The sequence below is a fragment of the Mandrillus leucophaeus genome, unplaced genomic scaffold (assembly GCF_000951045.1).
Source record: "Mandrillus leucophaeus isolate KB7577 unplaced genomic scaffold, Mleu.le_1.0 Scaffold1, whole genome shotgun sequence".
NCBI classification, from domain to species: Eukaryota; Metazoa; Chordata; class Mammalia; order Primates; family Cercopithecidae; genus Mandrillus; species Mandrillus leucophaeus.
Genome location: NW_012098097.1, coordinates 15,347,644 through 15,366,284, shown reverse-complemented (window position 1 = coordinate 15,366,284; position 18,641 = coordinate 15,347,644). Strand labels below are relative to the sequence as shown.

Here is an 18,641-nt window from a genome sequence, read left to right as displayed (position 1 = left end):
TGCAAGCTCCGCCTCCCGGGTTCACGCCATTCTCCTGCCTCAGCCTCCTGAGTAGCTGGGACTACAGGCCACCGCCACCGCGCCCGGCTAGTTTTCTTTTGTATTTTTAGTAGAGATGAGGTTTCACCGTGGTCTGGATCTCCTGACCTTGTGATCTGCCTGCCTCGGCCTCTCAAAGTGCTGGGATTACAGGCGTGAGCCACTGCGCCCGGCCATGGCCTCACCTTCTAAAACTCCTGCTCTGAATCTTTCCTGGAAAATGGGCCCCCGAGTCCAACTGGTGCACCCCACACCCTAATCCCACTGGGACCCCCAGCAGTGGCAGGCACCACCCAGCTAGTGTTCGATCTTCTCTGGCTCAGTGGATCCCAGGGAAATCTGTGGAGCTTGAGCCCCAGGAGATGCTCCAGGAAACCCAAGCTCTGGGTCACCAGCTCCAAGCACGCACCCCACACCCACCCCACCTGGAGTCTTGTGCAGGGCATGAGCACAGGGAAGGCTCTGGGAAGTCCTGAGACACGGAAGCCTGCTTGACAGGGCGAAGTCCCATCTGCCTGTGAGGCCACACATCCCAGGCCAAGTCTGGGGACCTGGGGAAGGCGCCCCGGCCCTGGTGCGGCCCTGCAGCTGCCCTCCAGCTGGGGACACGGGGCTGAGGCTCGAGCCTGGCCGACTGGCCTGGTCTGTGTGGGATCTGCCTCTGGAGCAGCTGTTTACCAGACTGAACAGACTGAACTCTGCCCCAGGAAGACTTGACCAAAGCTGAGAGGGACTGGGTGGGAACGAACTGGGGCGGGGGTAGGGGAGTGGCAGGGCAAGGGGCAGGGCCTTGGGGGGCACTGGCTAAACCTCCGCAGCTGTCCCCCTTTAACTGGCTGCTGTTAAATGTTTTACGAGGCCTCGTTTTGGTAAACAGAAGTCTGTAAATTCCTCCTTCCCAGACTCCGTTTCCCAGGCACGGAGCCCCGTCCCCCAGTCCATCCACTCTCAGGGGGGAGCAGCACTCAGCTGGCCGAGCAGTGGGCTCCTTCCCGCCGGTCCCCTCTGCGGGCAGCTGAGGGTGGGCAGCTATGCTTGTCCCTCAGCTGCTGGGCCTTGACTGGTGGCCCCTGGGCTGGGGAGCAGGGCAGCATTAGTCAGGGCCCTAAGACCAAAGGCCTGGCCGGTGCCCCCATCCTTGCCTGCTCAGTCCCCACCTCTGAGGCCCCAGGGGGTAAGTTAGGGAGCGGGGAGGAGGAGGGAATGGGGAGATGGGATGCAGGGGCAGGGAGCAGAGAGGGAGGGGCTGGGGTGCCGGAGAGGCCCAGCCGGCAGGGTGGGGTCCTCTTTGGGCAGGGGGCAGAGAGAGGAAGGGAAGAGGTCCTCCTGGCCCAGCGACAGAAAGCCCCTTTCTTTTTCCCAACAAGACTGTACTCTCAAAACTGAAAAAGAAAATAAAAAAATGATTTTCATGAATCAGAGCAGCTGTTTTGAGACCAGAAGCCAGAAGGCAGGGCTGCTGTGGCTGGGCCGGGGACACACCGGCGTCCTGGAAGGGGCTGCCACTGAGGAGTGGGGGTGGTGGTCCTGGGGAGGGCTCCAGGGGGACCGCAGAGGCCCCAGATGGCATGGAGGAGACACTCCAGGGCCAGAGACCAAGAGGGCTCAGCCAGCAGGGCCTCAGGGCACATGAGACCAGAGCCAGAGGTCCTCAACTGCAAGTTCCTGCTAGAACGCCAGGGCCCCAGAACCTCCCCTTCCCACACCCCTTTGAGACGGGAGCTTTCATGATCACCCCAGCAGACAAGGGCAAGCCCTGGGCTAAACGAACCTCCCAGAGAGGCGGGCAGGACTCAGGCTGCTGGTGCCCTCAGAGCCTGGCAGAGTGTGGGGAAGAACCCTGCGCGCAGTGGGGGTTACACCGAGGTCCCCACATCCTGCCCCTGCTACTGTGGCGGGCAAGAGCCTCCAAACTCAGTCCCGTGATGGGATGGACTGCAGGAGACAGAGGCTCAAGGTCACAAGTACCTGATGGGTGAGTAAAGCCAGGAGGCCACACATGGGCTTGGCAGGGGGCACAATGGCCACATCCCCAAACCCCTCCCAACCTCCCCCAGGCCTGAGCTCACCATGTCTGGGGAGGTCAAGGGTTGCAGGTAGGGGGCCTGTGGTGTGGGCAGGAGAGACAGTGGGCAGTCGGGGGGGGTCAAGGCTGCCCCTGGGCAGGGCTGAAGGACGGAAGAATGGGAGGGCACAGTGCCAAGAAATGGGGGCTGGGGGCAGCCAGGGGTGAGGGGACCCTTCCTCTCCTCCTGCCCACCTGGAGAAGGGAAGCCTGGAGGCTTCTCACCCCTGGGGAGGGAGAAGCAGCCCCCACCCATGGCACACAGGGCCTGGCCCAGTGTCTCTGCTCACACCAGCCCTGGCTGCCTGCCGGGCACCCCCACTCTAGGCACCTCATTTCCCTCATCCCTCCTGCATTCTGACACAGTTTCCCAGCAGCCCAGCGCGTCGAGGCCCTGCCCTCTCCAGGCCAGCCCTGCGCCTTCCTCCTCTTGCTAGACTGGAGAGGTGGCCACACCCCACCCCCCAGGGAACATTCCTGTGGTGGAAGACCGGGGGGCTGCTCCTGGGTCTCTCAGGATGCTGGACGTGGGGTGTCTTCATGGCCAGGTCTAGGAGGGAGGACGCCAGCCAGCAGAAAGACTGAGATCACCCGGGGAGGGTCAGGGGACTTCCCACTGCAGGGTCATCCAGGGAGCCCCACTTGGGGCCTTGGAGCTCAGGGCCCGGATGCTGCAGGCTTAGCAAACTTCTGGGGGTGCCGAAGCGTACCTCAAGCACCCTGCCCCAGCCCCCACGCCTTTGAGGACAAAACCTTCTGCAGCGGACACCCCACCATCCTGACAAACAGCAGTGCCTCCTCCCTGGGGGAAGGACTGGGCACCTGCGTCAGCCACGCTGGCCTCCCACAGCTGAGCCTCGACCTGTCTCCCACGGTGGTACCACTTCGGCTCCTACACGCACCTGGACCGGCGGGCAGCGGGTCACGCAGCCAACTGGACGTGGCCCCAGGCCTGAAATCTGCACATGGGCAGCCAGCCTGGGAGGCCCTGGGGGAATGTGGGAGGCTCTGGGGACTGTATCAAATGCCCACCGTCCAGTAAGGGCCCATCCTCCGGGCTCAGAAGCAGACAACCCTCCATCTCCTGCCAAGTCTGCCAAATCCCCTGTTACTCCTCCCACAGTAACCCCAGGGGAGTCCCGGGAGACCCCTGGCCTGGCAAGTGGTCCCTGCTCTTCTTGTGACCCCATACATCCCCCGTCACGTAGGATATCCCTGCCTCCCTGCCATGCAGCCACATGCATGAGGCTCAGCCTGGCCTCCACCAGCCCGCAACTCGGCACTGGCTTTTCAGGGGACACCCCCTTCACTCAGGTGTCAGTGACTTTCAGGTGCAGTGCACGGGTCTATCTGATGACTGCCAGTCCCCAAGTGCTGGGCTGACACAGATTCTGAAACCCTGTCCGCATGCGGCACACAAAGCGCTGTAGTCGACTGATGACGTCTGCCCTGGGCACACGGGGGCCTCGGTGGGCTGATGACGCCTGCCCTGGGCACAGGAGGGGCCTTAGTGATGACTGCAGCTGCAGGCAGTTCTCACTCCCACTCTAGGGCTGGAAGGGCTTACAACCTTCCAGCGGCCCCTTCCCTAGTCCTGTCTGCTCTCTGCCCAACACCTTGCTCCTACACACAGGCCCCTCACCCCAGGTGGGCAGACCCCTGGGCGTCCAGGCTGTGTTTCAAATGCAGCTCCCGGGACATGAGTGGTTGGTGGGAGGCATGGCAGGAGACTCCTTCTTGGAGCTGGACTGCCCAATCCCTGGGGCTCCCTGAGGCTGGGGAAGCTCAGCCCCTTCCCCATCCACAGGCCTGCAGGGAACTGGCCCAAGTGGTGACCCACAGCTGCCTCAGGGGCAGGCCGGGCCAGCTCCGTCTGTTCCTAGGCTAAGAGCGGGGGCAGGTGCCAGGTTCCCATGGGAGCCTCTAGAACAAACGCAGCGAGCAGCCTGCCCAGGATCCAGGCACCAACTCCATAGGGAGGAGCACAGCCTTCCTGGGGATGTTGGGGGATGGTGGCCCAGGGATTGGGGGTAGGGTGGGCCCAGGGATGGGAGGGAGCGTGGGTCCGAGGCTGGGGCCGTCCTCAAACCACAGGAGGTAATGGACAATCCTCAGAGTGTGGAGCTAGAAGCAACCTCACGACCCCCACAGCCTTCGCTGGCACCCTGGACAGCAGCTCTGGCTGCCAGGGAACTCCCTCCCACCTGCCCACCGGGACCTTCCTCACGTTCTCCAGGCAGCATCCTTGACACACAGGTCACAGCCCCCGGGCCACAGACACAACACCAGCCAGCCCGACACACAGGCACACAGTGGACGGTGCACCTGCCGGGAGGGGCTGCACCCCCACCGGTCAGGTCCAGGGATGTCAGCCCAGGAAGGTCGCACCCCACCCCCAGTGACCAAGGCCACTGGCCCCAGCAGTGGACAGCCGCCGCCGGACACGGGAGGGAAGTTGCTCTCTGTGCCTATATCACATGGGGCCTGGACAGCTGTTCTCACTGGTGTGGCAGATGGAGAAACTGAGGCTGGGCGTGTGAACTCGAGGCTAAGGCAGCTCTGGGTCTGTGAAGACCCCTGCGCTGCCCACCTGCTCTGCACATGGCGGGGCCCATGCCGCATCCACCACCGTCCTGCCCTGTCCTGCGGTGCCTGGGTGTGGGCAGGGCCTTGGGTGCAGCCTCCTAGGTCCCAGAGCAGCCTCTAGCCCAAGTCCCTGGCCAAGTCCCTGGCTCTTGGAGAGCAGGAGCTCTTGGAGAGCGGAGGGGGCACCCACTCCAAAGCACGGCAGGTCAGACGGCAGGGAGAGGGTGAGAGGACAGGCTCTCAGTCACACACAATCCTCAGCCTCAGTTTCCTCACCTGTAAAATGGGCGCAAGCACCACTGTGCTGTGCGGTGTTGCCAGAGGGAGGCAGGTGCCGTCCCAGGGCCAGGCTCATGACAGAAGTGTTGTCATCCTGCCCAACCTCGAGCCTGGGCTGGCCCTGGGAACCCTGCAGCTGCAGGGACCAGGCCCTGTATCCAAACTAGGGTTGGACCTCTCCCCAACCTCCCTGGGGCTCAGGTTCTACCACCTGGGATGCCCCTACCCTGGCTTCCCCAGGCCTGTGTCTCCCCCAGCCACCTCCATACAGCCCTGCGCCAGGTGAGGACCTGGGTGCTGATCACCATGGCCATGAGATGAAACCCCTGCCCTCAACAGTGACTGGCAGCACTCAGCCAGGCCGTGAACATGACACTCATAAAGTCTTAGCGGGCTGGGGTTCGGGAACTGCCAGGGCCTGAGGGTAGACTCTAGTGGGGACAGGAGAGCAGGGCAGCTTGCCAGGGCAGGCCATGGTGAGGGGCTGAGGGTATGGGAGAGCTGGCTCCAGAAAGCCACAGGATGCCTCCGGAGCAGGGATCACAGGCTTGGATGATCGCAGCCGCCCTCTGGCTGCGAGAAGCTGGCTGGAGGAGGGTCACAGACCTGGACGGGGCGGCCGCCCTCTGGCTGCAAGAAGCTGGCCAGAGGTAGCCAGTCTGGCAGAGCCCTTCTACCCCAACGCCGGGATCCCCACCCTGTCCTCCCATCCCCACGCTGGGATCCCCACGCTGTCCCCTCCATCCCCACACCGGGACCCCCATGCTGTCCCTTGCATCCCAGGGGAGCCAGCTTGTCCTCACTGGCCCAACTCTCCCTCGCACATGGGAGGGGACAGCAGGTCCGGGCAGGGCAAGTGCTCCCCCTCCCCCGCATAGATGTGGGGGGCCTGGAGTGAGCCCAGGTAGAAACGTCAGTGCTGGGGTGGTCAGCGGGCCTGTGGAGGACAGGTCAAGAGGCCGTTTTAGCCACTGAGGAAACCGAGGCCAGGAGAGGAAGGAATTGCTGAGAGATCTGGGAGGAAGCGGCGGGTCCCGGGCAGGCATCACAGGAAGGATGGAGCTGGGGCTGCAGCACTTCTGAGGGCACTCAGGGTGGGTGGAGGCTGGTGGGATCTCTGTCCCTCAAACAGATGTGGTCCCAGCTCCTGCTCACTCCCAGCAGCACCAGCGAATCCTGAGACCTCAGAGGGGATGAAGGGGACAGGGGGGCAGCCAGCAGGATGTAGGAAGCTGCAGGGCTCTGTCGGCAGGGAGCACTCCACATGCGTAGCCCCAGACCCCTGGGAGCTGGCCAGGCCCAGTGAGAGGTGGCCGCTGGGGGGGGCGTGGTTCTGACCAAGAGGCTGGCCAGGCTGACAGCCAGCGCATGTGTGTGCCTGTTGCCGCCATGGCTCCCCCCAGGTGGCACAAGAGACCACGAGTGGCCTCAGTGGGCGGCTCAGCAGCCCCTGCCCCCACCCTTCCCAGCTGAGCCCCCCAGGAACAGAATCCTCTTTCATTGGCCCTGTGGGTGGTCCTGGCCCGGCAGCTGGGGGGCGCGGTGGGGAGGGAGGGGACCAGGCCTGCCGACAATAGGACCAGCTGTGCGTGCCTCCACCCCCGCTCTCACCCACCCAGGACAGGCTGGCCGACAGAAGCTCACCTCTGCTCCTGGCCAGTTCCGCTGCCCACCCCACCCAAAGCCCCCCCCACCCAAAGCCCCAGGGAGGCCCACCGCTGGCGGGAGCCCAAGCCTCGTGTGAGCTGCGGGCTGGGGGGAGCTGAACCGGCCAGATGTTTCAGGCGGCTCCTCCAGCTCCAGGCTGCCTCTGCTGCACCCCCGGCTGCTCCCCCAGGGAAGCAGGAAGCCCTGGACCGCTCCAGGGGCTGCCCTGCAGATGGGGAGAGAGGAGGCCCTGCCTGGCGTCGGGGGGTTCCTGGGGCTACCCCAACCTGGGTTTCTGCTGGCTTGCCCCATCCTGGCCTCCCTGCCGTCAACGAAAGCCCTGGGCTGGGGAGGGGGTGGCAAGCTGGCCTGGCGGGGCACTTGCCTCCTGCCCATCCTGGGCCACTGGAAGGATACGTGGGCAAGACCGACCGCCCAGGCAGCCCGCTGTGCCTGCTGGCGCCCCCCCTCCAGCCGAGTCGCGTGCCCCCCGCCCACCTCGCTCCCCTTCCCCCATGAACACACACGGCAGAGAAACAGGCCCTGCGCACGGGGAGCCAGCTGGCACCCTGTCAAACTAGCAGCCAGGCATGCTGCCCGGGCAGCCAGCCAGCCTCTCACCCTGGCCCGCCCGCCCTGGCCTCTGCCGCTCAGCTCACAGTGCGGCAGCTCCATGTGGTCTGTCGGGGAGCACGGCTGCGTGGCAGGGAACCCCTGCAGGGAGGGAAGGGGATCCCGGGGGGTGGGGCAACTGAACTGAAGGCAGCGCAGGGGACAGCAAGCCGGAGCAGAGGCCTCACAGGTGTGTGGCCTTGGAGGCTCTGCCACCCTCGGGGGCACCCACACCCGTCCTCAGCCCCGGGTGGGCCCCGCGTTCTGGGGCCCAGGCGGGCGGCTCAGAGGCTACGTCCTGCGTTCTCTTGTCCTGCCTCCACCTGTGCTGGTCCACCCAGTCCACTGTCCCGCACACATGCCCGCCCCAACCTGACACGGATGGCGGGAGATGCATCTCGCCCAGCCAGGGTGCCAGGTGCCCAGCAGGCTAGACAGGTGAACCTCCTCGGTGTGACACAGCCAGGGCCACTGTGGGTACAGTCCTCTCCTCCTGCTCAGGCCACCCCTGCCTGGAGGAGCTACTTCCCTGGGACGCAGACAGAAGGGGCTCAGAAACCCAGATGCCAGGGGCTCATGTTGACCCTTGTGGCAGGACACTGGTCTCCCACCCAGCCAGGGGGACTCCCAGGGGCTCGGGAGCAGATGGAACCCGCTGATGCTGGGCCCCACGTGAGGGGCTGAAAGGTGGTGGGGTCCCCGGGGTGGGATGTGGTCAGCTCCGCCCAGGCAGCCGTTGGCACTAGGGGAAGTGAGTGTCTAGAGGCCGTTGTGGGTGCTGTCTGCCTGTGGGCCACCGCACACCCACCCTCTGAGCAGCCCCCAGAGGGGCGGGACGGGGGCTCCAAGGCAGGTGGTGCTACCCACAAACGGCCCTCCTTGCTGCTGGGGTCCCCCAGGGTGGGCAGAGGGAGTGGAATAGGAGCTCTCTCCTGGTGCAGAGAACACTGGGGGTGGGTTCGTGCCGCTTCTGGGCCCTGACTAGGGGCCACCACTGCCAGGAGGGGAAACCAAGTCAGCGGTCCTAGGTGGATCTGTGCACCTGTGGCTGGGCCAGGGCCAGGCAGCGGCCGTTGCGTCTGTTGTGGGGGGGTTTACCACGGCTGCCGCAGGCGTCGCCTTCCTGCTCCCCCCATGCCAGGCCACCCTCCTCCCTCCCGAAGACATCCTGGGAGCCAGATGCTGTGGCTGGCGGGGGCGTTTGCCCACAGACACAGAAGGCTGAGGCGGGGTGGGGGGTATGAGCCAGGAAGGCGGGGCCCCCACAGCCAGCCCAGGAGCCATGGCCAGCCTGGTCTCCCCTCCAGGAGGCCGCTAGGAGTGCAGGGGTGGGAGGAAGGGGCAGGGGAGTCTGGGCAGGGGAGTCTGGACCGAGGACCCCATGCTGCCCACGGCATCCCAAGGTAGCGGCCTCCCCTGCACCCAGGAAGAGGCTGTTCCTTGTCGCCTGCCCAACATGTGCGCCCTGCGCCGAAAGCCCAGATTATTTCAGCAACTGCCCCTCACTCGTCACCTGTTCTGCTTGGAAAACAGCCCCTTTCTTGTTGCACAAAGAGAGGTTTCTCTGCTTCCAGCAGTGCCGGGTGCTAATCTCCCTGCCTGGAACGGGGCGGTGGCGTGGTGTGTGGGTCCGCAGCGCTCTGTAAACACGACGCCCGCCGCTCAGCAGTCATTGAGTTACGGCAGTGCCGGGTGCCAGGAGCAGAGAGCCCTGTGTGCCCGCTGCCAACTGCAATTACCTCTCTGCGTGCCAGCCGCAGGGGGCGGGGGGAGCTTAACCCTTCCCACACTGCAGGGTTGGGGTAGCCAAGGGAATACCAGCAACTGTGGGCCCAGGGACATAGGGGCCCAGGGCCGCCGCCTAGGCTGCAGGGCAAGGGGTCTGAGCAAGCAAGGGGATCCGGGCAGGGGTGCCCTGCCAGGGAAAGGCCAGGGGGGCCTCCAGGGGCCTCCTGCTGGCCAGGCAGCCTGAGAGTAGCCAGTATTCGTGAGGTGCCTACTGTGTGCCCAGGGCTGTGTCCCATGGGGAGGCAGGTGGCCTGGGAGGAACTCTTTGTCCTGGGCCAGGCCCCACGGTGGCAGCCTGTGTGCACTGACAGCTCTCCCCGCCCCCTCCCCTCCCCGCTGGCAGATCCGGAGCCCACCTCCTAGCATCTGGGGAAGTGGGGCGCGGCCACTGTGAGGGTGAGCCCAGCCCGGCCGGCCCAGCTGTACTCCACATTTTCTCAGCTCCCCAGAGCCCCTCCTGGCTCCCCCGTTCCCCCTTGCTGCCCATCTGGAGCACACATCTGGTCAGGACCACTGCCGAACAGGCCGCCCTTGTTTCCAACCAATCACCACTTCCCCCAGGGCTTCCTAGGCAGGGAGGCAGCCTCACCAGAGCCTGCTTGTCGACGTCCACCGGCCAGGTTCCCACTGCCCTCGTGGGAGCCCCTCACCTGCCCCTGGCCCAGGCACCAGGGTCAGTCTCTTGGCCACCAGGGCGTCGCCGAGAGCCCAGTCTGCCAGCTTACCTTCGTGGGAGTGGGAGAACCAGATCTGGGAGGTGGCGGGGTGGGAGCCACGGTAGGCCTGCTCAGAGGGGGAGGAGCTGGGGCCGCTGGGGTGCGTGGAGGCTGCCGAGCCCAGGCTGCTGGAGAGGAAACTGCCCATGAAAGAGGAGGCCGGAGAACTTCCCATCAGGCGGCTGCTGGCTGTGGACACAGGGCAAGAGTGAGTCTGGGGGCAGCTCCCAGGGTGTGGCCTGAGGCAGGGCAGGGGCAACAGCCCAGCCCTTCTTCATGGGGGACCCTCAGGCCCCCATCGCCCCTGGAGTCTTTGTCTTTCAATATCCAAGAAACCGATGATGGGAAAGGCTACCCACATAGGCCTTTGACAGCCACACTCAGAGTCCTGAGTCTTTTGGTGCCTCAGGTGTCCCGGTACTGACACCCTCCTGCTGGTGCAAAACCCAAGAATGTCATCTTTGTTACAACCACATCACCACCACCAGCCACATCACCTACCACTATCACCCCCAACCACATCACCCACCCCTATCACCCCCAACCACATCATCCACCACTATCACCCCCAACCACATCATCCACCACTATCACCCCCAACCACATCACTACCACCTCACCCACCACCACCAACCACATCATCACCACCACCCCAACCGCATCACCATCAGAACACACCAACCACGTTACCACCAACCACATTACCACTAACCACATCATCATCACCAACCACATCACCTCCACCACCGTGCCCCCAAACACATTACCACTACCATTACCACCAACCGCATCACCCACCACCAGCACAACCAACCACATCATCCACCACCATCACCAACCACATTCAATGACAACCACATCACCATCACCATCACCAATCAATTACCACCACCAACAACCATATCGCCATCAATAACCAATCACCATCAATAACCACATCACTCACCACCACCATCATCGTCACCACCACTACCACCCAGGTGCTGGGTACTGTGCCAAATCAACTTTCATGGCCTGTGGATAGGCCTCCTCTTCACAGGGAGAGCACCCTGACTCTCCCAGCCCACAGTGGTGGGCAGTTCCAAGGCCCCTTAGACACTGGCGAACTTGCTAAAAAAGGCCAAGGTGACACATGAGGCACCAGGGTCAGCGGGGCCCCAGCCATAGGCCATGTGTCAGCTCCACGGGCCCCGCAGTCTCGGCCCCTCCGGGCAGCACTGGGAGGAGCTGTTCTCTCTCCTGAGTGGGGTCTTCATCCCTCTACCCAGACCCAATAAACTGACTTGTCAGACAGAGAAATGCCCCAGTCCCAGGTGAGCGGAGAGAGAAACTGAGCCAGCTGGAAGACCGAGGGTGGGGGACAGAGGAAGGAAGGGCAGTGCTGGGGACAGATCTGCTTCTAAAATCCCTTCAGGGTTCCTAGGGCTGGGCCCCAACTGGGCTGGCACAGAGCTGCGAATGGCGCTCACCTCTGGGTCAGGTGGAGGCAGCGAGAGGCTCCTTCCTGGGTACTGCCAGGATACCCTGCACTTCCTCTGGCAGCCTGAGTGTGGGAAATGGTGAGCCCCCAGGACCCCAGGCCCCGTCCAGCCCAGCCCTCCCGGCCCATTGACCCGCCTGCATGCTCGCTTGTGGCCCATTGGCCGTGGCCCCGTCTGCCCAAGTCCAGTGGCCGAGGCCAGCCCGAGGGAGCCTCCCAGGGTTGCCGTGACTACCAGCTCCTGCACACGGAGGCCAGCACACACGGATTTCTGCACACGGTGGCCCTGCTGCTCCGCGGGTGGTCTGAGGCTGTCACTGAGCGGCCCCCACCCCAGCCAGGCACCCTGGCACCTTGTCATCTCCATTCCACGGGCGGCAAGCCTGGCCTGGGACCATCCCAGGAACCCAGGGCGGGGGCACTGCCCCCTCAGGAAAGAGGGGTATGAGGCTGAGTGTGGGGACAGTGGGGGTCTGCAGGGGCCCAGCCCGAGGTGAGTCAGGACAGCCGCCCCCCTGCCCGGGAGGCAGGGGGAATTTGTGAATTTCTGATGCCTCATCCAGCCTGGCTTGGCCCTGGGAACTTCCCAGACATGAGGTGACTCAGCAGAGGCGGCGGGGCCAGGGGGGCGGCGGGGGCTGCCCTGCAGGGCCCTGGCAGGGTCCTGCTGTGCTGAGCCAGTTCCCAGCCCAGGGCCCCCAAGGCCCCTTCCCCTCTCGTGTGTGAACGCAGCCACGTGGACTCAAGGGGCCTCTCCCGGTCGTGGCAGCAGAGGAGGGGTCTGTGAGTGCTGGTGGGGGACGTGGGGTGTGAGCTGGCCTCTGCGGCGGGTGGGCGGATGGAGAGGAAGAGCCGGCCCAAGGGACTGAGGAGCAGGCCCAGGTCCAGGCCCAGGGCAGGGGGCGAAGGTGCCCGCGAGCCAGGGGCTTCCCGGACCACAGGGCTGGGACTGCCATGGGCCAGGGCCAGACCACAGGCCCGGCGGCCAGGGAGGCGACTCTGGGTTGGGAAGGGAAGTGCTGGCTTCCCCTGCTTGGGGACACTGGGGCATGCCTGTGGGGTGAGTGTGGGCTCCCCTCGGAGTTGGAAGCTTGCCGCTGCCTCGCCCAGGCCCGCCTCGAGTCCCCCAGGCCTTCCCACCCCCACACCCTCCTGGGGAAGTCCCTCCCGCCTCTTCCTCCCTGGGATGGTGGGAAGCAACTAAGTCCAAAAGTTGGGTCTGGAGAAGGGATTTCTCCAGGATCCTGGCCTGAGAACCCCGTACCTTGAGCTCTCCCACACCATGTCAGGCGGGGGCGGGACACACCCCGGTGTCCCACGGGGCCCTCAGTAGGCAACCAGCCTGTCTCCAGACTTGGGGGACCCTGCTGTGCTGCCTTATCTGAGCCCACTAAGGAAGGGTCCCCAGCCCCAGAATCTGGGGAATGAGAGGGAAGCCGATGGGGGCTCCAGCCTAGACCCTCCCTGCACCTGACCAGCCTCACCAAGCTGGGGGCCCCTGACTCTGTGCCCAGAGTCAGGCAGGGCCGCTGACATGGGGGTCTCTTTCACCTCTTTTCCCTTTCATTCTGGAAACGGGCCAGCTGGATTGCTGTCTCCTTGTCATACAAACATCATGTCTTTGTATTTTCACCATAATAAGCTCAGGTAATAAAGCACAAGAGAGGCCAGACACGGTGGCTCACACCTATAATCCCAGCACTTTGGAAGGCCAAGGTGGTGGATCACTTGAGGTCAGGAGTTCAAGATCACCCTGACCAACATGGTGAAACCCCGTCTCCACAAAAATGCAGAAATTATCTGGACATGGTGGTGCGCGCCTGTAATCCCAGCTATTCGGGAGGTTGAGGGTGGGAGAATCACTTCAATCTGGGAGGCGAGGGTTGCAGTGAGCCGAGATTGTTCCACTGCCCTCCAGCCTGGATGACAGAGTGGGACTCCGCCTCCAAGAAAAAAAAAATCACGAGAGAGGAAGCCGAGTCACCCAAGACCCCTGCCCCGAAGCCCTCGCGTGAGCATTCTAGGACCACTGTGCGCACAGCGGCATACATACTTCTCCGGGATCACACGGGGTCGCATGCTGCACCCCAATTCCATGCCCGGGCATCCTGGGTACTGAGCCTATCATGAGAGGCCTACCATCCCCCACAAGGGACTGGGGTGGCCTCTTTTGCTTCTGGAAATCCTGACTCGGGCGGCAGCTGCTGCCAGGGGTCCTCGCTGGCGGCTCAGCAGGCCAGCACCTCGGAGACGGGACCAGGCAGGGGAGGAGCCTCTGCCCGGCATCCCCGTTGCCCCAAGAGCACGAGCCCTACACATGGCTGGGGGCTCAGATGCTTACTCTAAAGGGAGGATTTCTCCCCCATGGCCCAGGCCTTGGCTTGAAACTTGGAAGCAGATTCTGCAGGCCCTGCCAGGTGGTCACTACTGTGGTGACCCCCGTGAGTGTGGGGGATGGGACTGCTGGCCACCTGAGGCCTTCCCTATTCCACCCAGCTCCTGAGGAGTCCAGGAAACCCCAGGACAGAGCATCACACCTCTACTGTCACCCCCACCTCCACGTGTTTGGGGATGGCACTGTGACTGGCCGGCAGAGCCACAGGCAGACCAGGCTGCCACCTCCCCAGCCCCCGCCTGCCGACCAGTGGCCAACCCCAGACAGAGCCTGGGCCTCAGCTGCCTGGGAGCCGAGTGTAGCCTGGGCTCCAGCCAGGGCCAGACCGCGTGGGACAAGGTCAGCCAGGAACTGGGCTGAGGGTTCTTTCCTCTTGGCAAAGTCCCTGTCTACCAAGTGCTGTGGTTACCAGCCCAGGAGGAGGCAGCTGGGGGCCGGTCTTGACCTAGGCCTCCTCAGGCCAAGTGCCCCATCCTGGCACTGCCTGCAGTGGCACCTTCCTCGCCTGGGGCTTTAGACTCATGTGACCTAGTGCCACCATGCTCCCAAGGTCAGTTGTGGGCCCGCCATGGGGCTGGTAAGAGATGGAGCATGACCGAGTCCAAGTTGCTGGTCCAGGCCCATAGCCCCAAGTGCTCTGCTGGGGGCTGAACATGGCCTGTCCCCACCTGCGTGCACGGTCAGGGTGCCCTGGCCCCGCACAGAGCCTGCCTGGGGCCGCTCTGCCAGGCTTCCCATCAGCTCTCATCACAGAGATGCAGCACAAGTTTGGATGTTCCTGGGGAAGGGACCAGGAAGCTGGATGCGGTGTCAGCGGGGCCACCGAGGACTGCACATTGGCGTCCAGCTGGCTGCCCCCACTGCCCAGCCAGCCCAGGCCGGGTTTGCAACTCTAGATCTGGACTAGGCTCTGGCCCCAGCTCCAGGGCCACCTCAGCTCTGCCCAAGATGCTGCAGAGGCCTGGTTTGGACGCCCGGCTAGCTGAGGAAACAGTTTCGGGAGACAGCAATGCCCAGAGGGCTGTGGCCACCCCCAGGTGGCTCAGGTCTTCGGGCACAGCCCCATCCCTGGGAGGCCGGTCTGACCTGGCGCCCAAGGTCCAGCCAACTAGACAGGGAGGCAGGCTGTGCCTGAACCTGCTGTCCCAGGGCGGCCCAGCAGCGGGAGGACTGGGGAACAGCTGCACAACAGCTGGGCTGGAGTCTCGATGCCCACTGAGCCCGGCCCCGGCCCAGGGCTGCTGTATGAGGAGGCTGGCACAAAATAGGTGAGAGCTGGCCACATGGGCTTGCAGCAGAGGTGGCCCTAAGTGGCCAGGACGCCGATGGGAGCTGGCCTACCTCCTGCCAACCTGTCTGCCAGGCTCCCTGCCATGGATGGCCAAGAAAGGGAGCACATGCTGGGCAGTCCGAGGGGCACAGAGCATGCTGGGGCCCTGGAGCCCAGGACTCCCCGGCGAGCCACTCCCTCCGTAAGGGTCGGTCCAGCAGCCCCCATCCAGGGTTCCCGAGGACCCACACACCAGAGGCTGGGCCTGGGCAACCGGATGGCCAGGTGCCCACTGTGCCCCACCCCACTCTCCTGCCAGGCTGACCCTGCTCTGCCTGTGGCACCAGACTGAAGACAGACGGAACAAGAGGACGGCAGGGCCTGGGAGCTGGGAGAGGCGGGCGCGGAGCCGGCAGAACGAGCATTTGTTTTGAGTTAAGTGAGCCGCCGAGACAGCCTCCTTTTCTGGAAACTGTGAAATGGGTTGTAAAAAAAAAAAAAAAAGCCTCGCTGAGATGGCGGCAGCTCCAGAGAAGGAGCGAGGCCCTTCCCAGGCTCCCGGCTCCCGCTGTTTCCGGAAGCCCAGCTGCCGGGCTGCTGGCATGGGCCTCCCCAGCTCCGAGTCTGGCGGCTGCACCCGCCGCCTGCGCCAGCTCCCACCCCCGACCCACACCCGCTCAGGCTCCCCTCTTCCCTCAGCACTGGCTTCCGCTCCACACCTTCCCCGCCCCCGACAGGGCCCGCCCAGGCGGGGGACACCAGGCTCCCCTGGGGCTGTCCCTTGGTCTCCCCCAAGACACCAGGAGTGGCTGGGAATGGAGTGATGGGCGGTCTCAAGCACCCTTCCCACGAGCCAGGCTCCCAAGGGAGCTGCGCAGGAGGGGAGGGGAGGCAGGAAGGAGGAGCAGCCCCGCTGCTGGCCCTGCCCCACATTCCTCATTCCGGGAAAGGCGGGGGAGGAAGCCACACTGCACAGGTTCCTGGTGGATGCAGAGGGGAGGTGCAGCCTGCTTGGAGGCAGGGGTGTAGCATCTGACCATTTGGCTGCCAAGGAAGAGGAGTGAGGGACAGGGGTGGGGAGACCAGGCCCTGCCTTGGGGTGAGAGGCCACTCTGGGACCGCCACCCACACCAGGAGACCAGAAGCTGCTGTGGCAGGGGCTAGAGGCCCAGCCACATGCCACCCCAGGTGTGCAGATGTGGCTAGGAGACAGGCAGGTGCACGCTGGCTGTGCAGGTGTTTGCAGGCTCAACCCCCAGATACAACCCAGTGATGCTTCCCCCACCCTGGCTGCAATCACTAGTGGCCCAAACTGGAGAAGACGTGGGGTGCACCTCACACTTGTGCACGCTCACACTTGTGCACCCCACACTTGTGCACGCTCACACCTGCACGGAGGCAGGGCAGGGAGTGTGTGTGAGACTCACGGGGTGTGTCTGAGTGTGCAAACCTGTCTCTGGGCATGTGCATGTGACTATGGATATGAACACAAGATCTGACTGTGCTCGCATGTCTGGGATGAGTGGCTATACACACACACACACACACACACGTCTGTGGGTATGCACACCTTGGCAGACTCTGTTCTCGGGCACGGGAGCCACATAGCTGGGCAAGTCTTCAAAGATGCTGCTTCCCAGGGCTCAGGCCTCCACCAGGCTTATCCCCTTACTGGCCTGAACCTTGGCAAAGGCTCTTGGCCTCGGCTGTGCACAAGGTGGCATGGAAGGGGCACCGGGATGAACAGCTGCCCTGGGTCAGGGCACGTCCTGGTCCACTGGCGGTGGAGGGGGCCTCAGATCTGCACCAAGTTGCAGCTCCAGCCCCCAGTCCCCTGCTGCATAGGAGCCAGCCCCCCACCCAGCACAGCTGCTCAGTTCTGAGCTGCCTCTCCTGGGGCAGTGAGACCACAGACCCTAAAGTGGCCCCCCGGAGTCTTGTAGATTCTGGGGCCGGCCAGCAGGTCATGTGACCAGGCCCAGTTGCCCTCTGCGGTGGAGAAGAAGGCCCCAGCGTTCCTTCGGCTGTCCTGGAGTCCTCTCCAATCTGAAGCCCCCTCCAGGGCCCGCAAACTGTCCAGATCCGGGGCGGCCCTCTGTCCCGACTGCACACCTGCTGCCACCAGATGTCCATCTGTCCAGCACGGCTCCCTCCATGCCTGGCGGGACACGGGGCCTGCCCTGCCTAGCGTTGCCTCTTCTGCCCCCACAGCCTGGAAGTGTCTGAGGGTGCCTTGGCCCCCTGGGGTCACCAAACCTCCCCACCCACCCACGGCTCCATGAAGGAGGCTAGACAAGTGGAGACTGAGGCGGGCACAGGGAGAAAGGAGTAACAGAGAAGAAATGGGGCACAAAAGGACAGGAACCAGCGTGGGGGCAGCGAGGGAGAGGCTGGAGGGAAGGCCAAGAGCACGCAGCCATGGGCTCAGCCCAGGATCTGGAGCAGCCTGTGGGAGGGGCGCCCGCCCAGGAATAGGAGCACGTCACCCGGGAAGCCCCTCAGCTCGCTCAGGAGAACCTTCCAGAAGCCTGCACTGGCCCAGAGGCAGCATCTCTCAGGCCTTAATAGGAAAACTCTGTGGTTTCTGTGTACCCAACCCAACCAGCGTGGAAACGGCCGGGAGCCGACGATGACAGAGGATGGGCTCAGCCACCGACAGCCCAGAACTAATAAAAGAAAAGGAAAATCCGATATAAGTCTGGTTCTTATTAAAGGGGTAAATTTAGCTTTTTGGCTAGGGCGGGGTAGGGGTGGCCGATGCTCCCCACGGGGTCCCTCCTCGGTCTCCCTCCCCCAAGAGCTCTGGGCCAAGTGACTCAGAGCAGCCATGGTGGGGGCTGAGGGCGGGGCGCAGGCTGGCTCCCTCTCTGCTTCTACAGTTCTTCACACCTTCTCCCATGTCTCTCAGCCGCTCTCCTGGGCGGGCAGGTGGCCAGGACCTCCCCTTGCCCCCAAGACACTCTGGAAGGCCGTGGGGCGGCTGGCCAGGGGCGTGGGAAGGCATTCAGGGTGGTCAGCGCCACTCCCTCGCCGACCCCCCACCACAGCTGGATGAGTCTCCCCGCCCCAAACCGAACACGCCCCATTCCACCATCTTGAGAGAGCCAGTTGCGGGAGACGGACACGCCGGTGAAGATGTCAGGGGCACACGCACGCACACTCCAGCCCAGGTATCCACCCTGGCCCACAGGTCCCCGCAGAGCAAGGGAGACCGTGTGGACACCCACCCTGCCCTCCTGCACTCCGGCCTCTCAACTGGGGCCCCCGCCCCCTGCCCTGACCCAGGACGTGTCCACTCTAGCTCTGGACGTGGAGGGGACACAGGGCAACGGATGGGGACCCAGGGCCTGCCCGGACATACCAGCCACAGATGAGCCCCAACAGAGCCGGGCTGTAGGGAGACTCTAGTGCTCTTGGCCCCGTGTCCATACAGCCATGTGGCCTTGCTGGCCGGCCCCTCCCATCCTCCAGTGGACTAGCCACAGCCGCGGCTGGGAGTGTGCTCCTAACTCCTGCCACCTGGCCCACACGGGCGACATCAATGACACAGGCTCCATACCAGAGCAGCTGAAGAAGGGTGGGCAGAGGCAGGTGCAGGCTCGGGGTGGCCGGGGGGCAGGCTCTCACCCTCCTGCATGTTGACCCATCCTTGTGGACATGCACACGTGCATACACCCATCCTCATGGACACACACACACACGCATATACACCCATCCTCATGGACACACACACACACGCATATACACCCATCCTCATGGACACA

The 18,641-nt window shown here is 64.1% G+C and overlaps 2 protein-coding genes across 2 annotated transcripts in view; one reads left to right on the top strand and one right to left on the bottom strand.

Moving 5' to 3' along the window:
- Positions 1-10,904, bottom strand: part of BAHCC1 (BAH domain and coiled-coil containing 1) — a 52,843-nt gene extending 41,939 nt beyond the window's left edge. Inside the window, exons 1-2 of the mRNA XM_011968425.1 lie at positions 10,874-10,904; positions 9,742-9,921 (exon numbers count right to left, since the gene is read on the bottom strand). Coding sequence (XP_011823815.1) covers positions 9,742-9,921; positions 10,874-10,904 — 211 coding nt within the window. The remainder of the gene's footprint in view (positions 1-9,741; positions 9,922-10,873) is intronic.
- A 286-nt stretch (positions 10,905-11,190) lies between these two features.
- Positions 11,191-18,641, top strand: part of TMEM105 (transmembrane protein 105) — a 136,717-nt gene continuing 129,266 nt past the window's right edge. Inside the window, exon 1 of the mRNA XM_011968318.1 lies at positions 11,191-11,291. Coding sequence (XP_011823708.1) covers positions 11,191-11,291 — 101 coding nt within the window. The remainder of the gene's footprint in view (positions 11,292-18,641) is intronic.